Source organism: Ascaphus truei, unplaced genomic scaffold, assembly GCF_040206685.1.
Source record: "Ascaphus truei isolate aAscTru1 unplaced genomic scaffold, aAscTru1.hap1 HAP1_SCAFFOLD_1056, whole genome shotgun sequence".
NCBI lineage: Eukaryota > Metazoa > Chordata > Amphibia > Anura > Ascaphidae > Ascaphus > Ascaphus truei.
The window spans coordinates 9,841-32,049 of NW_027453921.1; the positions used below are offsets into that span (position 1 = coordinate 9,841).

Genomic DNA, 22,209 nt, shown 5'->3' on the forward strand with positions numbered 1-22,209 from the left:
GTGAGTGAGTATGAGAGATAGCTGTGCATGTCACGGTGAGTGAGTATGAGAGATAGCTGTGCATGTCACGGTGAGTGAGTATGAGAGATAGCTGTGCATGTCACGGTGAGTGACTATGAGAGATAGCTGTGCATGTCACGGTGAGTGAGTATGAGAGATAGCTGTGCATGTCACGGTGAGTGAGTATGAGAGATAGCTGTGCATGTCACGGTGAGTGAGTATGAGAGATAGCTGTGCATGTCACGGTGAGTGACTATGAGAGATAGCTGTGCATGTCACGGTGAGTGAGTATGAGAGATAGCTGCGCATGTCACGGTGAGTGAGTATGAGAGATAGCTGTGCATGTCACGGTGAGTGAGTATGAGAGATAGCTGTGCATGTCACGGTGAGTGAGTATGAGAGATAGCTGTGCATGTCACGGTGAGTGAGTATGAGAGATAGCTGCGCATGTCACGGTGAGTGAGTATGAGAGATAGCTGTGCATGTCACGGTGAGTGAGTATGAGAGATAGCTGTGCATGTCACGGTGAGTGAGTATGAGAGATAGCTGTGCATGTCACGGTGAGTGAGTGTGAGAGATAGCTGTGCATGTCACGGTGAGTGAGTATGAGAGATAGCTGCGCATGTCACGGTGAGTGAGTATGAGAGATAGCTGCGCATGTCACGGTGAGTGAGTATGAGAGATAGCTGTGCATGTAACGGTGAGTGAGTATGAGAGATAGCTGTGCATGTCACGGTGAGTGAGTATGAGAGATAGCTGTGCATGTCACGGTGAGTGAGTATGAGAGATAGCTGTGCATGTCACGGTGAGTGAGTATGAGAGATAGCTGTGCATGTCACGGTGAGTGAGTATGAGAGATAGCTGCGCATGTCACGGTGAGTGAGTATGAGAGATAGCTGCGCATGTCACGGTGAGTGAGTATGAGAGATAGCTGCGCATGTCACGGTGAGTGAGTATGAGAGATAGCTGTGCATGTCACGGTGAGTGAGTATGAGAGATAGCTGTGCATGTCACGGTGAGGGAGTATGAGAGATAGCTGTGCATGTCACGGTGAGTGAGTATGAGAGATAGCTGCGCATGTCACGGTGAGTGAGTATGAGAGATAGCTGTGCATGTCACGGTGAGTGAGTATGAGAGATAGCTGTGCATGTCACGGTGAGTGAGTATGAGAGATAGCTGCGCATGTCACGGTGAGTGAGTATGAGAGATAGCTGTGCATGTCACGGTGAGTGAGTATGAGAGATAGCTGCGCATGTAACGGTGAGTGAGTATGAGAGATAGCTGCGCATGTCACGGTGAGTGAGTATGAGAGATAGCTGTGCATGTCACGGTGAGTGAGTATGAGAGATAGCTGTGCATGTCACGGTGAGTGAGTATGAGAGATAGCTGTGCATGTCACGGTGAGTGAGTATGAGAGATAGCTGTGCATGTCACGGTGAGTGAGTATGAGAGATAGCTGTGCATGTCACGGTGAGTGAGTATGAGAGATAGCTGTGCATGTCACGGTGAGTGAGTATGAGAGATAGCTGTGCATGTCACGGTGAGTGAGTATGAGAGATAGCTGTGCATGTCACGGTGAGTGAGTATGAGAGATAGCTGTGCATGTCACGGTGAGTATGAGAGATAGATGTGTGTGTGTCTCACAGTGAGTATGAGTGATGACTGTACGTGTCACTATGACAGATAATTGGTGTGTGACAGTTAAGTGACAGAAGGATATGTCACTGTGAAAGTGACATGCCTGTACATTGGGGGGTCCCTGTCACATACCTGTATATTAGGGGGTCCCTGTCACATGTCTGTACATTGGGGGTCCCTGTCACATGCCTGTACATTGGGGGTCCCTGTCACATGCCTGTACCTTGGGGGGGTCCCTGTCACATGTCTGTACATTGGGGGGTCCCTGTCACATGCCTGTACATTGTGGGTCCCTGTAACATGCCTGTACATTGGGAGTCCCAGTCACATGCCTGTACATTGGGGGTCCCCTGTCACATCCCTGTGTATTGGGGGGTCCCTGTCACATGCCTGTACATTGGGGGTCCCTGTCACATACCTGTACATTGGGTGTCCCTGTCACATGCCTGTACATTGGGTGTCCCTGTCACATGCCTGTACATTGGGGGGGTCCCTGTCACATGTCTGTACATTGGGGGGGTCCCTGTCACATGTCTGTACATTGGGGGGTCCCTGTCACATGTCTGTACATTAGGGGGTCCCTGTCACATGTCTGTACATTGAGGGAACCCTGTCACATGTCTGTACATTGGGGGGTCCCTGTCACATGTCTGTACATTGGGGGGTCCCTGTCACATGTCTGTACATTAGGGGGTCCCTGTCACATGTCTGTACATTGGGGGGTCCCTGTCACATGCCTGTACATTGGGGGGTCCCTGTCACATGCCTGTACATTGGGGGGTCCCAGTCACATGCCTGTACATTGGGGGTCCCTGTCACATGTCTGTACATTGGGGGTCCTTGTCACATGCCTGTACATTGGGGGTCCCTGTCACATGCTTGTACTTCTGCTGCAGGTAAACAGACAGGTGGCTCAGTGTAACTGTGCAAAGCGCTTTCAGGTGCAACAGATCAGTGCCAACAGGTATCGGGTGAGTATCAGCAGCTTGCCCTACTGTGCTGGGGGTATGCTTCCAGCCTCCTCTCCCCATCTCCCAGCTTCTCCCCCCATCTCCCAGCTTCTCCCCCCACCCAAAGCTCACCTTCCCTGCAGCCCATTCACTGCACCTTACTCCCCCTGCTACTGCACTCCCTGCTTTCCAGTCCCCACTTCCTTCTTCTCCCCCCCTCACTCCTGGTCACCCTGTCTCTGCCCCACCTCCTCTCTCTACTGGAGAGTGTCCATGAGTCCAGGCTACTGGAGCGCTTCATTTAAGAGATATGTTTTAAGGTTTCTGTTAAAGGTAAGGGGAGAGAAGGTGCTCAGTGTATACTGAGTGTGAGGGAGTCCCACAGGAAAGTGGCAGCGAGGGAGAGAAGGTGCTCGGTGTATACCGAGTGTGAGGGAGTCCCACAGGTAAGGGGCAGCGAGGGAGAGAAGGTGCTCGGTGTATACTGAGTGTGAGAGAGTCCCACAGGTAAGGGGCAGCGAGGGAGAGAAGGTGCTTGGTGTATACTGAGTGTGAGAGAGTCCCACAGGTAAGGGGCAGCGAGGGAGAGAAGGTGCTCGGTGTATACTGAGTGTGAGGGAGTCCCACAGGTAAGGGGCAGCGAGGGAGAGAAGGTGCTCGGTGTATACTGAGTGTGAGGGAGTCCCACAGGTAAGGGGCAGTGAGGGAGAGAAGGTGCTCGGCGTATACTGAGTGTGAGGGAGTCCCACAGGTAAGGGGCAGTGAGGGAGAGAAGGTGCTCGGTGTATACTACTAAGTGTGAGGGAGTTCCACAGGTAAGGGGCAGTGAGGGAGAGAAGGTGCTCGGTGTATACCGAGTGTGAGGGAGTCCCACAGGTAAGGGGCAGCGAGGGAGAGAAGGTGCTCGGTGTATACTGAGTGTGAGGGAGTCCCACAGGTAAGGGGCAGTGAGGGAGAGAAGGTGCTCGGCGTATACTGAGTGTGAGGGAGTCCCACAGGTAAGGGGCAGTGAGGGAGAGAAGGTGCTCGGTGTATACTACTAAGTGTGAGGGAGTTCCACAGGTAAGGGGCAGTGAGGGAGAGAAGGTGCTCGGTGTATACCGAGTGTGAGGGAGTCCCACAGGTAAGGGGCAGCGAGGGAGAGAAGGTGCTCGGTGTATACTGAGTGTGAGGGAGTCCCACAGGTAAGGGGCAGTGAGGGAGAGAAGGTGCTCGGCGTATACTGAGTGTGAGGGAGTCCCACAGGTAAGGGGCAGTGAGGGAGAGAAGGTGCTCGGTGTATACTACTAAGTGTGAGGGAGTTCCACAGGTAAGGGGCAGTGAGGGAGAGAAGGTGCTCGGTGTATACCGAGTGTGAGGGAGTCCCACAGGTAAGGGGCAGCGAGGGAGAGAAGGTGCTCGGTGTATACTGAGTGTGAGGGAGTCCCACAGGTAAGGGGCAGTGAGGGAGAGAAGGTGCTCGGCGTATACTGAGTGTGAGGGAGTCCCACAGGTAAGGGGCAGTGAGGGAGAGAAGGTGCTTGGTGAGGGAGTGGAAAACGGGGATGGGTCCCCACGTGGAAGCTACAAATATGGCAAGTGCTGTAAAACCCGGTATAAAAATATGAAGGCAGAGAGTGTCTCACATAGATATCTGATGTAATGTGTGGGTCTGTGTGACACCCACCTCACCTGTAGGATCTCGGGGTGTCCTCCGATCAGATCAATGGCACCAGTCCCCCATAGGATAGAAATTTGACCCTCCTCAATCCAGCAAGCGGTTCTGGCTCCCCGGTGTAAAGGACTGGCTGTTGGTAGTAGAGATCTGCAAGCAGAGTCTCCCGCCGCCTTACCGGGTGCCTGGTGGTGTGCCGCGATGTTTCAGCTAGACGGGATCTGGGGGGCACTGGTCAGCGTGGATGGAACGGCGCGCAATCCTTATAATCTTTATAAAGCGCCTCCACGGCGGGAAACGCGTCAGAGTTTTTTTAACCCCTTGTGTGTTTGTTTTTTTTGGCCATTATGCCCAATAAATAATCTTTATTTCAATTTTTGCCCCAGCCTTAATTTTTTATTCCCTGGCAGTGCTCCGCTTTTTTTCTTTCCTTTCCATGAGTGTGAGGGAGGCCCACAGGTAAGGGGCAGCGAGGGAGAGAAGATGCTCGGTGTATACTGAGTGTGAAGGAGTCCCACAGGTAAGGAGCAGCGAGGGAGAGAAGGTGCTCAGTGTATACCGAGTGTGGGGGAGTCCCACAGGTAAGGGGCAGTGAGGGGAAAAGATTTAAGGTGAGAGAGAGCAGTAGAGGTGAAAGAGGTGGACAGGAGACAGTTATGGGTAGAGCGCAGGAGACGGGCAGAGCGAGAGATCAGAGCTGATATGTAGGGAGGGGCATGTGGTGGGAGAACCTTAAAGGTAAGGAGGAGAACTTTGTGGGTGATCTGAAACCTGATGGGAAGCCAGGAGAGGGGCGCAGGAGGAGATTAGCAGAGACTGTTTTGTGAGAAAGTGTAATTATTCTAGCAGCCGAAAGTTGGATAAATTGCAAAAGAGAAAGTTGTGAGGCTGGGAGACCTGTTAGCAATATGTTACAGTAACCCAGACGGGAGAGGGTAAGGGCAGGCATTAGAGAAGAGACAGAGGAAAGGGCGGATCTTGGCAATGCTACTGAGTAAAAGTGAGGGAAGGGAGGGGTCAAATGTCTCTCCTAGGCAATATGCTTTGGTGACAGGATAGATGGTAGTACCATTAACGGTGATGGAAAATGGGGATATTGGGCCAGGTTTAGGGGGAAATACGTGGAGTTCCGTTTTAGCCTTATTAAGTTTAAGGTGATGTACGCCATCCACGAGGCTATAGTTAGGAGGCAATCAGAGATAGCTATATCTGCATATCATCTGCATAGAGAAAATATCTAAGGCCAAAAGAGTCTTCCCTGTCTCTGGCTCTACCTCCCTTTCACCGGCCCTACCTCCCCGTCTCTGGCTCTACCTCCCCGTCTCCGGCCCTACCTCCCTGTCACCGGCCCTTCCTCCCCGTCTCTGGCTCTACCTCCCCATCACCGGCCCTACCTCCCCGTCACCGGAGCTACCTCCCCATCTCTGGCTCTACCTCCCCGTCTCCGGCCCTACCTCCCCGTCACCAGCCCTACCTCCCCGTCTCTGGCTCTACCTCCCCGTCTCCGGCCCTACCTCCCCGTCTCTCGCTTTACCTCCCCGTCTCTGGCTCTACCTCTCCGTCTCTGGCTCTACCTCCCCGTCACCGGCCCTACCTCCCCGTCTCCAGCCCTACCTCCCCGTCTCTGGCTCTACCTCCCCATCACCGGTCCTACCTCCCCGTCTCTGGCTCTACCTCCCCATCACCGGCCCTACCTCCCCGTCTCTGGCTGTACTTACCCGTCTCCGGCCCTACATCCCCGTCACCGGCCCTACCTCCCCATCTCTGGCTCTACCTCCCCGTCTCTGGCTGTACTTACCCGTCTCCGGCCCTACCTCCCTGTCTCTGCCTCTACCTCCCCGTCTCTGGCTGTACTTACCCGTCTCCGGCCCTACCTCCCCGTCTCCGGCCCTACCTCCCCGTCTCTGGCCCTACCTCCCCGTCTCTGGCTGTACTTACCCGTCTCTGGCTCTACCTCCCCGTCTCTGTCTCTACCTCCCCGTCTCTGGCTCTACCTCCCCGTCTCTGGCTCTACCTCCCCGTCCCTGGCTCTACCTCCCCGTCTCTGGCCCTACCTCCCCGCCTCCGGCCCTACCTCCCCACCTCCGGCCCTACCTCCCCGTCTCTGGCTCTACCTCCCCGTCTCCGGCCCTACCTCCCCGTCTCTGGCTCTACCTCCCCGTCTCTGGCTCTACCTCCCCGTCCCTGGCTCTACCTCCCCGTCTCTGGCCCTACCTCCCCGCCTCCGGCCCTACCTCCCCACCTCCGGCCCTACCTCCCCGTCTCTGGCTCTACCTCCCCGTCTCCGGCCCTACCTCCCCGTCTCTGGCCCTACCTCCCCGTCTCTGGCTCTACCTCCCCGTCTCCGGCCTTACCTCCCCGCCTCCGGCCCTACCTCCCCATCTCTGGCCCTACCTCCCCGTCTCTGGCCCTACCTCCCCGTCTCTGGCCCTACCTCCCCGCCTCCGGCCCTACCTCCCCGTCTCTGGCCCTACCTCCCCGCCTCCGGCCCTACCTCCCTTGCTCTGTTGGAATCACAATGTCTCCCTCCCGCAGTTTGGCGAGTCCCAGCTGCTACGTATGGTGCGGATCCTGCGTAGTTCTCTCATGGTGCGAGTTGGAGGCGGCTGGATCGCTCTGGATGAGTTTCTGGTGAAAAATGATCCATGTCGAGGTGTGTGTGGAATCTTCTACTCTGCAAACTGACCGTGTGACACAGTGACAGTGACAGTCAGTGACATTGAGTCTGGTCCTCCCACTGGAGAGTGACACAGTGACAGAAGGGACGTGTGGCCCATTGAGTCTGGTCCTCCCACTGGAGAGTGACAATGTGACAGAAAGGGACGTGGGGCCCATTGAGTCTGGTCCTCCCACTGGAGAGTGACACAGTGACAGAAGGGACGTGTGGCCCATTGAGTCTGGTCCTCCCACTGGAGAGTGACAATGTTACAGAAAGGGACGTGGGGCCCATTGAGTCTGGTCCTCCCACTGGAGAGTGACACAGTGACAGAAGGGACGTGTGGCCCATTGAGTCTGGTCCTCCCACTGGAGAGTGACAATGTTACAGAAAGGGACGTGGGGCCCATTGAGTCTGGTCCTCCCACTGGAGAGTGACATTGTGACAGAAAGGGACGTGGGGCCCATTGAGTCTGGTCCTCCCACTGGAGAGTGACAATGTGACAGAAGGGACATGTGGCCCATTGAGTCTGGTCCTCCCACTGGAGAGTGACACAGACAAAAGGAACCTATGTCTTTTGGAGGCTAAACCTTATCATTTAATGTGACAAAAACACAGGAGTGACCTTTGTTCCTTTGGGTCTGTGTCCCACCAAAGGGTGACATAATGACACAGGTACAGAAGGGACCTACAGTAATAGTCCATTGAGTCAGTTTTTTCCACCACAGGATGACATACTGTATGGGGCACATGAAACCAAGGAACCTATAGCTCATTAAGTCTCTGTCCCGCTACATGATGGTAACTGTAGGGCAGGCCCGTCAAACTCAGACTAGCATGGGGAATTTTCTTTATTAAGTCACTATATTGTAACCCACATATATACTTTTCCTTGCGTTTTCCTTTGTAAAAATATGTAAACGTCGCTGGTACTGTATCTCCCTCTCCCCACCATCCCTTCTCTCCTTCTACCCCCCATCCATTCTCTCCCTCTCCCCCCGATCCCTTCTCTCCCTCTCCCACATCCCTTTTCTCTCTCTCTTCCCCATCACTCCTCTCTCCCCATCCCTCACTCTCCCAGAGCCTTTCTCTCTCCCTATCCCTCCTCTCTCCCCCATCCCTCCTCTCTCTTTCGCTCTCCCCCATCCCTTCTCTCAGGGTGACCGTGACGCAAATACAAAAGGAGTCCCCCTCTCCTACTTCAGGGTGACAGAGTGACACAGATGGGGTCTCCCCCTGCTAACGCCATATCAGGAGTATGGAACCCTCTGGGGTAACACTAAAACCCCAAAAGAACAACTGGACTGGAATAAGTTAAATAGATCGTGTTTAATGCTCACACCAAGGTGGTTAAACAAAACTGTGTCTGTGTCACGGGAGACCAGGTTTATCAACACCTTTTTATACCGGGATCATTGAGCAAAGCAAGGAGGTAAAATAAATGGTAATTTATTTCAGGAAAAAACATACACACAATGTAACACAGTTAAAACACTCATTGGGAACGGCGCTACAGTAAATAATAAATGTACAGTATCCTTTATACGAAATTCACAAAAATGACCTCTGTAGGAGCCCTTTCCAATGACCGGTAGGTACTCATGAAAGACCTGGAACTGATTTCGGCGCAATGCCAGCCGTGACCACTGCGTTCTCAAAAGCGGGACTTAGAAAATGTTCTCACTCAAAATCTCTGAAGCCGGCTCGCTCCCATTCAGTACAGAGCATCTTTGAATTTGCCACTGTTGGTTCGGCGCTTAGAATCTGCGCTCCTGATTGGCTGCAAGGTTTCTTATGGGTTTTAGTGTCCCATTCACAAACTTGGGCAGCCTATCAGAGCGTGGGAATTCTCCTGCCAGCCAATCACCAATTTGCCGGTATTGTAAAGCCGGGTGGGCACCTTTTCTCATTCTGGAAAGGGGCATGCGCCAACATGGCCCCTCTGCCTCTTTGCATACTGAGCCCACCCGCTGTCCAGGCTCCACAGAGTTTGGGCTCTGGCAAATGGTTGCCATATAGCCTTGTGTTAGCCCAGGACGTGGGTACTCAGGCAGAACTGCAGTACCCTCCTGTCTAACTCCTTGGTATCCCTGAGGGTTTCAAGTCCGGACTCCGCACAGACACAGAGGCACCGAGCTTGGGAGCCATCGGGACCCTCGGAATCCAGGACATGGAAATCCCACAGCTCAGTCACAGGTTATCAGTACATACACCTATTAAATATAACTCTTTAATAAAATATACTGTGTCCTGTATCTTGTGTGATAAAATGTGTGAGTCCCTGTTCTGGTGTCAGGGATGGAGTGAGGGGATATACTGCCTACACTCACTAGCCTCATTCTTGGCACACTCTAGAAATAAATTTTAAACTTTTTACACACAAGCAATCACTCTCAGCTTTATCATATAGCTGGAGCATCCCCTGAACCCCTATACTAGGTTCAGGGAACCTGGGCATGTACCTGGGCATCCCTCCTTACACTAGGGACCCCCTGTATAGTTGCAGGTATACATTAACCCCTTCATGCTCTGTTTACCTTGTCTGGATGATGCTGCAGCAGGAATCCTGGCGTTGAGTCGCAAGAACGTTTTCGGGGTCGGAGTTTGCCCGGAGCAATGCGCTTTGATATATCAGAGAATCTCACTCGATTCCCGGATACAACTTTTGGGGTGTCCCATAACTCTGGAACCCCGATACATAGACACATTCTGTAAAGACTTTCTCTGACAAACCCACCCTGAAACTTACAGCCTAGATATCTCCCGGTCCCAGCACCCCAGGAAAGGCAAAACACAGAAAAATCTTTAATGTCACATAATTTGCACACAGTCACAGTAATGCTTTTCTGACATCTAGGTCCAAGAGCTGACACTTTCGGACCTCAACACACGGATCAGGAGGTAACCAAGTGGGCTTAACCTTTATTGGTGAGCCTGGTTAACCCCTTCACCGTCACACTGTGAAATCAGCTGAACTACATATAAAAGCAATGGTAGCCAGGGAAAGACAAAGAGCAGTGGTCAAGAGTGCAAGGGGGATGCAAGGCAAGACAACAAGGTACAAAGTCTGCAGAGCTAGAGGAATAGTAGCCAAGGACCGGTAAAAGAGCAGGGGGCAAGAGAATGGCCGGACTTCCGCCCAGGAACACAAAGTTACAAGCAACAACTGGCAGGCTGGGGGGGGTTATATACTCTAAGCGAAGATGACCGCTGGCCTCATGGGAGATTCTAGTTCCTACAAGCTCTGGACCTGAACTGGTCTCCTCTGTGCGCCTCTACGGGGAGAGAGAGGGGTAGCTCCCCCACGTATCCCACACACCACGTATCTCTCACCGCCCCCTCCATGTCACCCACTCCCCCATTATTAGTCAATCCCTTTTCATGTCTCACTCGCTCCACCCCGCCGCTCTCTTTCCCCAGTAAGTTCCCTCCCTATGTGACTCTCTACTTCCTGATGTCTCTCCCCATTGTCGCGCTCTCTTTCCCCCCATGTCGTGTGCTCTCTCTCCCCCCCATTTCATTCTCTTTCTTCCACTCTTCTGCTTTCTTCCACTCTTCTGCTTTCTTCCACTTTTTTTCATGCGCTCTCCACCCATGTTGCTCTCTCCCAACTCTGTGTCGCTCTCTCCCCCTTCATGTGACACTCTTTCCCACCCCCATACTGTATGTCGTTCTCACTCCCCCCTCCCATATGTCACACTCTCTGTACCCCCCAAATGTCACGCTCTCTGTCCCCCGGTTGTCGTGCTCTGTGTCCCCCCATTGTCATGCTGTCCCTCCTCATATGTCGCACCCTCTCTCCCCCCCGTCGCGCTCTCACTCTCTCTCCCCCATGTCACACTCTCTTCCCACCCCCCATCTCATGCTCTCCCTCCCCCCCCATTTCGCTCTTTCTCTCCCTTGTTGCTCTCTCTCTCTCCCCATATGTCATGTGCTCACTCCCCTTTCCATCTCACCCAATCTTGAGCAAGATGGGAATGAAGCCGTTTGCGTCAGTTTTGCGGTAAATTTGCGGCCTTGATACATGTTCCTCGTTGTGTTTCTGTGGCAGTGAAAGGCCGGACCAACCTCAAAATCAATGAGAAATACCTCTCCCCGGATTCATTCTCCTCCCCGCTGAAGTGCGCCGGAAACCAGACCAATCTCACAGCCAAAGGGATGTCACCCAGCAGGTCCAACTCCACCCTGAGCCTCTACACCAGCGCATCAGCTCCGAGCAGCCCGCAGAGCAGGAAGGTGAGTACGGGAAGGAGACAGGTATGTGATAGGAGCTTGGTTACCTGCGCTCCGAGCAGCCCGCAGAGCAGGAAGGTGAGTACGGGAAGGAGACAGGTATGTGATAGGAGCTTGGTTACCTGCGCTCCGAGCAGCCCGCAGAGCAGGAAGGTGAGTACGGGAAGGAGACAGGTATGTGATAGGAGCTTGGTTACCTGCGCACCGAGCAGCCCACAGAGCAGGAAGGTGAGTACGGGGAGACAGGTATGTGATAGGAGCTTGGTTACCTGCGCTCCGAGCAGCCCACAGAGCAGGAAGGTGAGTACGGGAAGGAGACAGGTATGTGATAGGAGCTTGGTTACCTGCGCTCTGAGCAGCCCGCAGAGCAGGAAGGTGAGTACGGGAAGGAGACAGGTATGTGATAGGAGCTTGGTTACCTGCGCACCGAGCAGCCCACAGAGCAGGAAGGTGAGTACGGGGAGACAGGTATGTGATAGGAGCTTGGTTACCTGCGCTCCGAGCAGCCCGCAGAGCAGGAAGGTGAGTACGGGGAGACAGGTATGTGATAGGAGCTTGGTTACCTGCGCACCGAGCAGCCCACAGAGCAGGAAGGTGAGTACGGGGAGACAGGTATGTGATAGGAGCTTGGTTACCTGCGCTCCGAGCAGCCCACAGAGCAGGAAGGTGAGTACGGGAAGGAGACAGGTATGTGATAGGAGCTTGGTTACCTGCGCACCGAGCAGCCCACAGAGCAGGAAGGTGAGTACGGGGAGACAGGTATGTGATAGGAGCTTGGTTACCTGCGCTCTGAGCAGCCCGCAGAGCAGGAAGGTGAGTACGGGAAGGAGACAGGTATATGATAGGAGCTTGGTTACCTGCGCTCTGAGCAGCCCACAGAGCAGGAAGGTGAGTACGGGAAGGAGACAGGTATGTGATAGGAGCTTGGTTACCTGCGCTCTGAGCAGCCCACAGAGCAGGAAGGTGAGTACGGGAAGGAGACAGGTATGTGATAGGAGCTTGGTTACCTGCGCACCGAGCAGCGCACAGAGCAGGAAGGTGAGTACGGGGAGACAGGTATGTGATAGGAGCTTGGTTACCTGCGCTCCGAGCAGCCCACAGAGCAGGAAGGTGAGTACGGGGAGACAGGTATGTGATAGGAGCTTGGTTACCTGCGCTCCGAGCAGCCCGCAGAGCAGGAAGGTGAGTACGGGAAGGAGACAGGTATGTGATAGGAGCTTGGTTACCTGCGCTCTGAGCAGCCCACAGAGCAGGAAGGTGAGTACGGGAAGGAGACAGGTATATGATAGGAGCTTGGTTACCTGCGCACCGAGCAGCGCACAGAGCAGGAAGGTGAGTACGGAGAGACAGGTATGTGATAGGAGCTTGGTTACCTGCGCTCCGAGCAGCCCACAGAGCAGGAAGGTGAGTACGGGGAGACAGGTATATGATAGGAGCTTGGTTACCTGCGCACCGAGCAACGCACAGAGCAGGAAGGTGAGTACGGAGAGACAGGTATGTGATAGGAGCTTGGTTACCTGCGCTCTGAGCAGCCCACAGAGCAGGAAGGTGAGTACGGGAAGGAGACAGGTATGTGATAGGAGCTTGGTTACCTGCGCTCCGAGCAGCGCACAGAGCAGGAAGGTGAGTACGGAGAGACAGGTATGTGATAGGAGCTTGGTTACCTGCTCTCCGAGCAGCCCGCAGAGCAGGAAGGTGAGTACGGGAAGGAGACAGGTATGTGATAGGAGCTTGGTTACCTGCGCACCGAGCAGCGCACAGAGCAGGAAGGTGAGTACGGAGAGACAGGTATGTGATAGGAGCTTGGTTACCTGCGCTCCGAGCAGCCCACAGAGCAGGAAGGTGAGTACGGGAAGGAGACAGGTATGTGATAGGAGCTTGGTTACCTGCACTCCGAGCAGCCCGCAGAGCAGGAAGGTGAGTACAGGAAGGAGACAGGTATGTGATAGGAGCTTGGTTACCTGCGCACCGAGCAGCCCGCAGAGCAGGAAGGTGAGTACGGGAAGGAGACAGGTATGTGATAGGAGCTTGGTTACCTGCGCTCCGAGCAACCCGCAGAGCAGGAAGGTGAGTACGGGAAGGAGACAGGTATGTGATAGGAGCTTGGTTACCTGCGCTCTGAGCAGCCCACAGAGCAGGAAGGTGAGTACGGGAAGGAGACAGGTATGTGATAGGAGCTTGGTTACCTGCGCTCCGAGCAGCCCGCAGAGCAGGAAGGTGAGTACGGGGAGACAGGTATGTGATAGGAGCTTGGTTACCTGCGCTCCGAGCAGCCCGCAGAGCAGGAAGGTGAGTACGGGAAGGAGACAGGTATGTGATAGGAGCTTGGTTACCTGCGCTCCGAGCAGCCCGCAGAGTAGGAAGGTGAGTACGGGGAGACAGGTATGTGATAGGAGCTTGGTTACCTGCGCTCTGAGCAGCCCACAGAGCAGGAAGGTGAGTACGGGGAGACAGGTATGTGATAGGAGCTTGGTTACCTGCGCTCTGAGCAGCCCACAGAGCAGGAAGGTGAGTACGGGGAGACAGGTATGTGATAGGAGCTTGGTTACCTGCGCTCTGAGCAGCGCACAGAGCAGGAAGGTGAGTACGGGAAGACAGGTATGTGATAGGAGCTTGGTTACCTGCGCTCCGAGCAGCCCGCAGAGCAGGAAGGTGAGTACGGGAAGGAGACAGGTATGTGATAGGAGCTTGGTTACCTGCGCTCCGAGCAGCGCACAGAGTAGGAAGGTGAGTACGGAGAGACAGGTATGTGATAGGAGCTTGGTTACCTGCGCTCCGAGCAACCCGCAGAGCAGGAAGGTGAGTACGGGAAGGAGACAGGTATGTGATAGGAGCTTGGTTACCTGCGCTCCGAGCAGCGCACAGAGTAGGAAGGTGAGTACGGAGAGACAGGTATGTGATAGGAGCTTGGTTACCTGCGCTCCGAGCAGCCCGCAGAGCAGGAAGGTGAGTACGGAGAGACAGGTATGTGATAGGAGCTTGGTTACCTGCGCTCCGAGCAGCCCGCAGAGCAGGAAGGTGAGTACGGGGAGACAGGTATGTGATAGGAGCTTGGTTACCTGCGCTCCGAGCAGCCCGCAGAGCAGGAAGGTGAGTACGGGAAGGAGACAGGTATGTGATAGGAGCTTGGTTACCTGCGCACCGAGCAGCCCACAGAGTAGGAAGGTGAGTACGGAGAGACAGGTATGTGATAGGAGCTTGGTTACCTGCGCTCCGAGCAGCCCGCAGAGCAGGAAGGTGAGTACGGGAAGGAGACAGGTATGTGAAAGGAGCTTGGTTACCTGCGCACCGAGCAGCCCACAGAGTAGGAAGGTGAGTACGGGAAGGAGACAGGTATGTGATAGGAGCTTGGTTACCTGCGTTCCGAGCAGCCCACAGAGCAGGAAGGTGAGTACGGGAAGGAGATAGGTATGTGATAGGAGCTTGGTTACCTGTGCTCCGAGCAGCCCGCAGAGCAGGAAGGTGAGTACGGGAAGGAGACAGGTATGTGATAGGAGCTTGGTTACCTGCGCTCTGAGCAGCCCACAGAGCAGGAAGGTGAGTACGGGAAGGAGACAGGTATGTGATAGGAGCTTGGTTACCTGCTCTCCGAGCAGCCCGCAGAGCAGGAAGGTGAGTACGGGAAGGAGACAGGTATGTGATAGGAGCTTGGTTACCTGCGCTCCGAGCAGCCCGCAGAGCAGGAAGGTGAGTACGGGAAGGAGACAGGTATGTGATAGGAGCTTGGTTACCTGCGTTCCGAGCAGCCCACAGAGCAGGAAGGTGAGTACGGGAAGGAGACAGGTATGTGATAGGAGCTTGGTTACCTGCGCTCCGAGCAGCCCGCAGAGCAGGAAGATGAGTACGGGAAGGAGACAGGTATGTGATAGGAGCTTGGTTACCTGCGCTCCGAGCAACCCGCAGAGCAGGAAGGTGAGTACGGGAAGGAGACAGGTATATGATAGGAGCTTGGTTACCTGCGCTCCGAGCAACCCGCAGAGCAGGAAGGTGAGTACGGGAAGGAGACAGGTATGTGATAGGAGCTTGGTTACCTGCGCTCCGAGCAGCCCACAGAGCAGGAAGGTGAGTACGGGGAGACAGGTATGTGATAGGAGCTTGGTTACCTGCGCTCCGAGCAGCCCACAGAGCAGGAAGGTGAGTACGGGGAGACAGGTATGTGATAGGAGCTTGGTTACCTGCGCTCCGAGCAGCGCACAGAGCAGGAAGGTGAGTACGGGAAGGAGACAGGTATGTGATAGGAGCTTGGTTACCTGCGCTCCGAGCAGCCCACAGAGCAGGAAGGTGAGTACTGGGGGAGACAGGTATGTGATAGGAGCTTGGTTACCTGCGCTCCGAGCAGCGCACAGAGCAGGAAGGTGAGTACGGGAAGGAGACAGGTATGTGATAGGAGCTTGGTTACCTGCGCTCCGAGCAGTGCACAGAGCAGGAAGGTGAGTACTGGGGGAGACAGGTATGTGATAGGAGCTTGGTTACCTGCGCTCCGAGCAGCCCGCAGAGCAGGAAGGTGAGTACTGGGGGAGACAGGTATGTGATAGGAGCTTGGTTACCTGCGCTCCGAGCAGCCCACAGAGCAGGAAGGTGAGTACGGGGAGACAGGTATGTGATAGGAGCTTGGTTACCTGCGCTCCGAGCAGCCCGCAGAGCAGGAAGGTGAGTACTGGGGGAGACAGGTATGTGATAGGAGCTTGGTTACCTGCGCTCCGAGCAGCGCACAGAGCAGGAAGGTGAGTACGGGGAGACAGGTATGTGATAGGAGCTTGGTTACCTGCGCTCCGAGCAGCCCACAGAGCAGGAAGGTGAGTACGGGGAGACAGGTATGTGATAGGAGCTTGGTTACCTGCGCTCCGAGCAGCCCACAGAGCAGGAAGGTGAGTACGGGGAGACAGGTATGTGATAGGAGCTTGGTTACCTGCGCTCCGAGCAGCCCACAGAGCAGGAAGGTGAGTACGGGGAGACAGGTATGTGATAGGAGCTTGGTTACCTGCGCTCCGAGCAGCCCACAGAGCAGGAAGGTGAGTACGGGGAGACAGGTATGTGATAGGAGCTTGGTTACCTGCGCTCCGAGCAGCCCACAGAGCAGGAATGTGAGTACGGGGAGACAGGTATGTGATAGGAGCTTGGTTACCTGCGCTCCGAGCAGCCCACAGAGCAAGAATGTGAGTACGGGGAGACAGGTATGTGATAGGAGCTTGGTTACCTGCGCTCCGAGCAGCCCACAGAGCAGGAAGGTGAGTACGGGGAGACAGGTATGTGATAGGAGCTTGGTTACCTGCGCTCCGAGCAGCCCACAGAGCAGGAAGGTGAGTACTGGGGGAGACAGGTATGTGATAGGAGCTTGGTTACCTGCGCTCCGAGCAGCCCACAGAGCAGGAAGGTGAGTACGGGAAGGAGACAGGTATGTGATAGGAGCTTGGTTACCTGCGCTCCGAGCAGCGCACAGAGCAGGAAGGTGAGTACGGGGAGACAGGTATGTGATAGGAGCTTGGTTACCTGCGCTCCGAGCAGCCCACAGAGCAGGGAGGTGAGTACGGGAAGGAGACAGGTATGTGATAGGAGCTTGGTTACCTGCGCTCCGAGCAGCCCACAGAGCAGGAAGGTGAGTACGGGGAGACAGGTATGTGATAGGAGCTTGGTTACCTGCGCTCCAAGCAGCCCACAGAGCAGGAAGGTGAGTACGGGGAGACAGGTATGTGATAGGAGCTTGGTTACCTGCGCTCCGAGCAGCGCACAGAGCAGGAAGGTGAGTACGGGGAGACAGGTATGTGATAGGAGCTTGGTTACCTGCGCTCCGAGCAGCCCGCAGAGCAGGAAGGTGAGTACGGGAAGGAGACAGGTATGTGATAGGAGCTTGGTTACCTGCGCTCCGAGCAGCCCGCAGAGCAGGAAGGTGAGTACGGGGAGACAGGTATGTGATAGGAGCTTGGTTACCTGCGCTCCGAGCAGCCCGCAGAGCAGGAAGGTGAGTACGGGGAGACAGGTATGTGATAGGAGCTTGGTTACCTGCGCTCCGAGCAGCCCGCAGAGCAGGAAGGTGAGTACGGGGAGACAGGTATGTGATAGGAGCTTGGTTACCTGCGCTCCGAGCAGCCCGCAGAGCAGGAAGGTGAGTACGGGAAGGAGACAGGTATGTGATAGGAGCTTGGTTACCTGCGCTCCGAGCAGCCCGCAGAGCAGGAAGGTGAGTACGGGGAGACAGGTATGTGATAGGAGCTTGGTTACCTGCGCTACGAGCAGCGCACAGAGCAGGAAGGTGAGTACGGGGAGACAGGTATGTGATAGGAGCTTGGTTACCTGCGCTCTGAGCAGCCCACAGAGCAGGAAGGTGAGTACGGAGAGACAGGTATGTGATAGGAGCTTGGTTACCTGCGCTCCGAGCAGCCCGCAGAGCAGGAAGGTGAGTACGGGAAGGAGACAGGTATGTGATAGGAGCTTGGTTACCTGCGCTCCGAGCAGCCCGCAGAGCAGGAAGGTGGGGGTTTGGCAGTGTATGTGTGTGGGGGGGAGGTCTCTCTGTAATAGGGCTGTGTGTGTAGCAGGGCAGTATGTGTAGAGGGGGATAGGCATGATCTGCCCATGCCCGTATAGTGCCAGTGTATACAGCGCGGGTTTCACATGGCACGTGTAGGGTACCACCCGTCACTCTGCTTCTCTTCCCTGTGCCTGTCTCCATGCCAGACTATCCTACGCAGGACTCGCTCAGGGGACAGATGCCACAGATCCAGGACGTCCCTGATTCCCGATGTGGTGGAGTTAAAGTTCACGGCAGCCGATGACAGCACAACATCCACTTCAACTGGTGAGTGACAACACAGGACATTCCCCACTGCTGTGAGTTAATAAGCGCTCCTACACCCCCCATACAGAGCTCATAGCTCCCCTACACCCAGCGTTCCTACACCCCCCATACAGATCTCATAGCTCCCCTACACCCCCCATACAGCGCTCTGACCTCCCCCACACCCAGCGCTCCTACACCCCCCATACAGAGCTCTGATCTCCCCCACACCCAGCGCTCCTACACCCCCCATACAGAGCTCTGACCTCACCCACACCCAGCGCTCCTACACCCCCCCATACAGCGCTCTGATCTCCCCCACACCCAGCGCTTCTACACCCCCCCATACAGCGCTCTGATCTCCCCCACACCCAGCGCTCCTACACCCCCCATACAGAGCTCTGATCTCCCCCCACACCCAGCGCTCCTACACCCCCCATACAGAGCTCATAGCTCCCCTACACCCAGCGCTCCTACAACCCCCCATACAGATCTCATAGCTCCCCTACACCCAGCACTCCTACACCGCCCCATACAGCGCTCTGACCTCCCCCACTCCCAGCGCTCCTACACCCCCCATACAGAGCTCTGATCTCCCCCACACCCAGCGCTCCTACACCCCCCATACAGCGCTCTGATCTCCCCCACACCCAGCACTCCTACACCCCCCATACAGATCTCATAGCTCCCCTACACCCAGCACTCCTACACCCCCCCATACAGATCTCATAGCTCCCCTACACCCAGCACTCCTACACCCCCCCATACAGATCTCATAGCTCCCCTACACCCAGCGCTCCTACACCCCCCCATACAGATCTCATAGCTCCCCTACACCCAGCACTCCTACACCCCCCCATACAGCGCTCTGACCTCCCCCACACCCAGCACTCCTACACCGCCCCATACAGCGCTCTGACCTCCCCCACACCCAGCACTCCTACACCGCCCCATACAGCGCTCTGACCTCCCCCACTCCCAGCGCTCCTACACCCCCCATACAGCGCTCTGATCTCCCCCACACCCAGCACTCCTACACCCCCCATACAGAGCTCTGATCTCCCCCACACCCAGCGCTCCTACACCCCCCATACAGAGCTCTGACCTCACCCACACCCAGCGCTCCTACACCCCCCCATACAGCGCTCTGATCTCCCCCACACCCAGCGCTCCTACACCCCCCATACAGAGCTCTGATCTCCCCCCACACCCAGCGCTCCTACACCCCCCATACAGAGCTCTGACCTCACCCACACCCAGCGCTCCTACACCCCCCATACAGAGCTCTGATCTCCCCCACACCCAGCGCTCCTACACCCCCCCCATACAGAGCTCTGACCTCACCCACACCCAGCGCTCCTACACCCCCCCATACAGCGCTCTGATCTCCCCCACACCCAGCGCTCCTACACCCCCCATACAGAGCTCTGATCTCCCCCCACACCCAGCGCTCCTACACCCCCCATACAGAGCTCTGACCTCACCCACACCCAGCGCTCCTACACCCCCCATACAGAGCTCTGACCTCCCCCACACCCAGCGCTCCTACACCCCCCATACAGCGCTCTGATCTCCCCCACACCCAACGCTCCTACACCCCCCATACAGCGCTCTGACCTCCCCCACACCCAGCGCTCCTACACCCCCCCATACAGCGCTCTGACATCCCCCACACCCAGTGCTCCTACAACCCTCCATACAGAGATCTGATCTCCTCCACACCCAGCGCTCCTACACCCCCCCATACAGCGCTCTGATATCCCCCACACCCAGCGCTCCGACACCCCCCATACAGCGCTCTGATCTCCCCCACACCCAGCTCTCCTACACCCCCCAAACAGCGCTCTGATCTCCCCCACACCCAGCGCTCCTACACCCCCCATACAGCGCTCTGACCTCCCCCACACCCAGCGCTCCTACACCCCCCATACAGCGCTCTTACCTCCCCCACACACAGCGCTCCTACACCCCCCCATACAGTGCTCTGATCTCCCCAACACCCAGCGCTCCTACACCCCCCCATACAGCGCTCTGACATCCCCCACACCCAGTGCTCCTACACCCCTCCATACAGAGATCTGATCTCCTCCACACCCAGCGCTCCTACACCCCCCCATACAGCGCTCTGATATCCCCCACACCCAGCGCTCCGACACCCCCCATACAGCACTCTGATCTCCCCCACACCCAGCTCTCCTACACCCCCCATACAGCGCTCTGATCTCCCCCACACCCAGCGCTCCTACACCCCCCATACAGCGCTCTGACCTCCCCCACATCCAGCGCTCCTACACCCCCCATACAGCGCTCTGATCTCCCCCACACCCAGCATTCCTACACCCCCCATACAGCGCTCTGACCTCCCCCACTCCCAGCGCTCCTACACCCCCCATACAGCACTCTGACCTCCCCCACACCCAGCGCTCCTACACCCCCCATACAGCGCTCTGACCTCCCCCACTCCCAGCACTCCTACACCCCCCCATACAGAGCTCTGATCCCCTCACACCCAGCGCTCCTACACCCCCCATACAGAGCTCTGATCTCCCCCACACCCAGCGCTCCTACACCCCCCATACAGTGCTCTGATCTCCCCCACACCCAGCGATCCTACACCCCCCCATACAGCGCTCTGACCTCCCCCACACCCAGCGCTCCTACACCCCCCATACAGTGATCTGACCTCCCCCACATCCAGCGCTCCTACACCCCCCATACAGCGCTCTGATCTCCCCCACACCCAGCATTCCTACACCCCCCATACAGCGCTCTGACCTCCCCCACTCCCAGCGCTCCTACACCCCCCATACAGCACTCTGACCTCCCCCACACCCAGCGCTCCTACACCCCCCATACAGCGCTCTGACCTCCCCCACTCCCAGCACTCCTACACCCCCCCATACAGAGCTCTGATCCCCTCACACCCAGCGCTCCTACACCCCCCATACAGAGCTCTGATCTCCCCCACACCCAGCGCTCCTACACCCCCCATACAGTGCTCTGATCTCCCCCACACCCAGCGATCCTACACCCCCCCATACAGCGCTCTGACCTCCCCCACACCCAGCGCTCCTACACCCCCCATACAGTGATCTGACCTCCCCCACACCCAGCGCTCCTACACCCCCCATACAGCGCTCTGATCTCCCCCACACCCAGCGCTCCTACACCCCCCCATACAGTGCTCTGACCTCCCCCACACCCAGCGTTCCTACACCCCCCCCCCATACAGCGCTCTTACCTCCCCCACACACAGCGCTCCTACACCCCCCCATACAGTGCTCTGATCTCCCCAACACCCAGCGCTCCTACACCCCCCCATACAGCGCTCTGACATCCCCCACACCCAGTGCTCCTACACCCCCCATACAGCGCTCTGATCTCCCCCACACACAGCTCTCCTACACCCCCCATACAGCGCTCTGATCTCCCCCACACCCAGCGCTCCTACACCCCCCATACAGCGCTCTGACCTCCCCCACATCCAGCGCTCCTACACCCCCCATACAGCGCTCTGATCTCCCCCACACCCAGCATTCCTACACCCCCCATACAGCGCTCTGACCTCCCCCACACCCAGCGCTCCTACACCCCCCATACAGCACTCTGACCTCCCCCACACCCAGCGCTCCTACACCCCCCATACAGCGCTCTGACCTCCCCCACTCCCAGCACTCCTACACCCCCCCATACAGAGCTCTGATCCCCTCACACCCAGCGCTCCTACACCCCCCATACAGTGCTCTGATCTCACCCACACCCAGCGCTCCTACACCCCCCCATACAGAGCTCTGACCTCCCCCACACCCAGCGCTCCTACACCCCCCATACAGAGCTCTGACCTCCCCCACACCCAGCGTTCCTACACCCCCCCCCCCCATACAGCGCTCTGATCTCCCCCACACCCAGCACTCCTACACCCCCCATACAGAGCTCTGATCTCCCCCACACCCAGCGCTCCTACACCCCCCATACAGAGCTCTGACCTCACCCACACCCAGCGCTCCTACACCCCCCCATACAGCGCTCTGATCTCCCCCACACCCAGCGCTCCTACACCCCCCATACAGAGCTCTGATCTCCCCCCACACCCAGCGCTCCTACACCCCCCATACAGAGCTCTGACCTCACCCACACCCAGCGCTCCTACACCCCCCATACAGAGCTCTGATCTCCCCCACACCCAGCGCTCCTACACCCCCCCCCCATACAGAGCTCTGACCTCACCCACACCCAGCGCTCCTACACCCCCCCATACAGCGCTCTGATCTCCCCCACACCCAGCGCTCCTACACCCCCCATA

At 56.6% G+C, this 22,209-nt stretch overlaps 1 protein-coding gene across 2 annotated transcripts in view; it reads left to right on the forward strand.

Annotated features, from left to right (window-relative positions):
- Positions 1-2,498: 2,498 nt before the first annotated feature.
- Positions 2,499-22,209, forward strand: part of LOC142475017 (microtubule-actin cross-linking factor 1, isoforms 6/7-like) — a 30,296-nt gene continuing 10,585 nt past the window's right edge. For both annotated transcript variants that reach the window (XR_012790664.1, XM_075581117.1), the window contains exons 1-4: positions 2,499-2,609; positions 6,778-6,895; positions 10,950-11,134; positions 17,807-17,927. Coding sequence is in view for 1 of the 2 variants with exons in the window: in XM_075581117.1 (XP_075437232.1) it covers positions 2,514-2,609; positions 6,778-6,895; positions 10,950-11,134; positions 17,807-17,927 (520 nt within the window). In the remaining variant the exon portion in view is untranslated. The remainder of the gene's footprint in view (positions 2,610-6,777; positions 6,896-10,949; positions 11,135-17,806; positions 17,928-22,209) is intronic.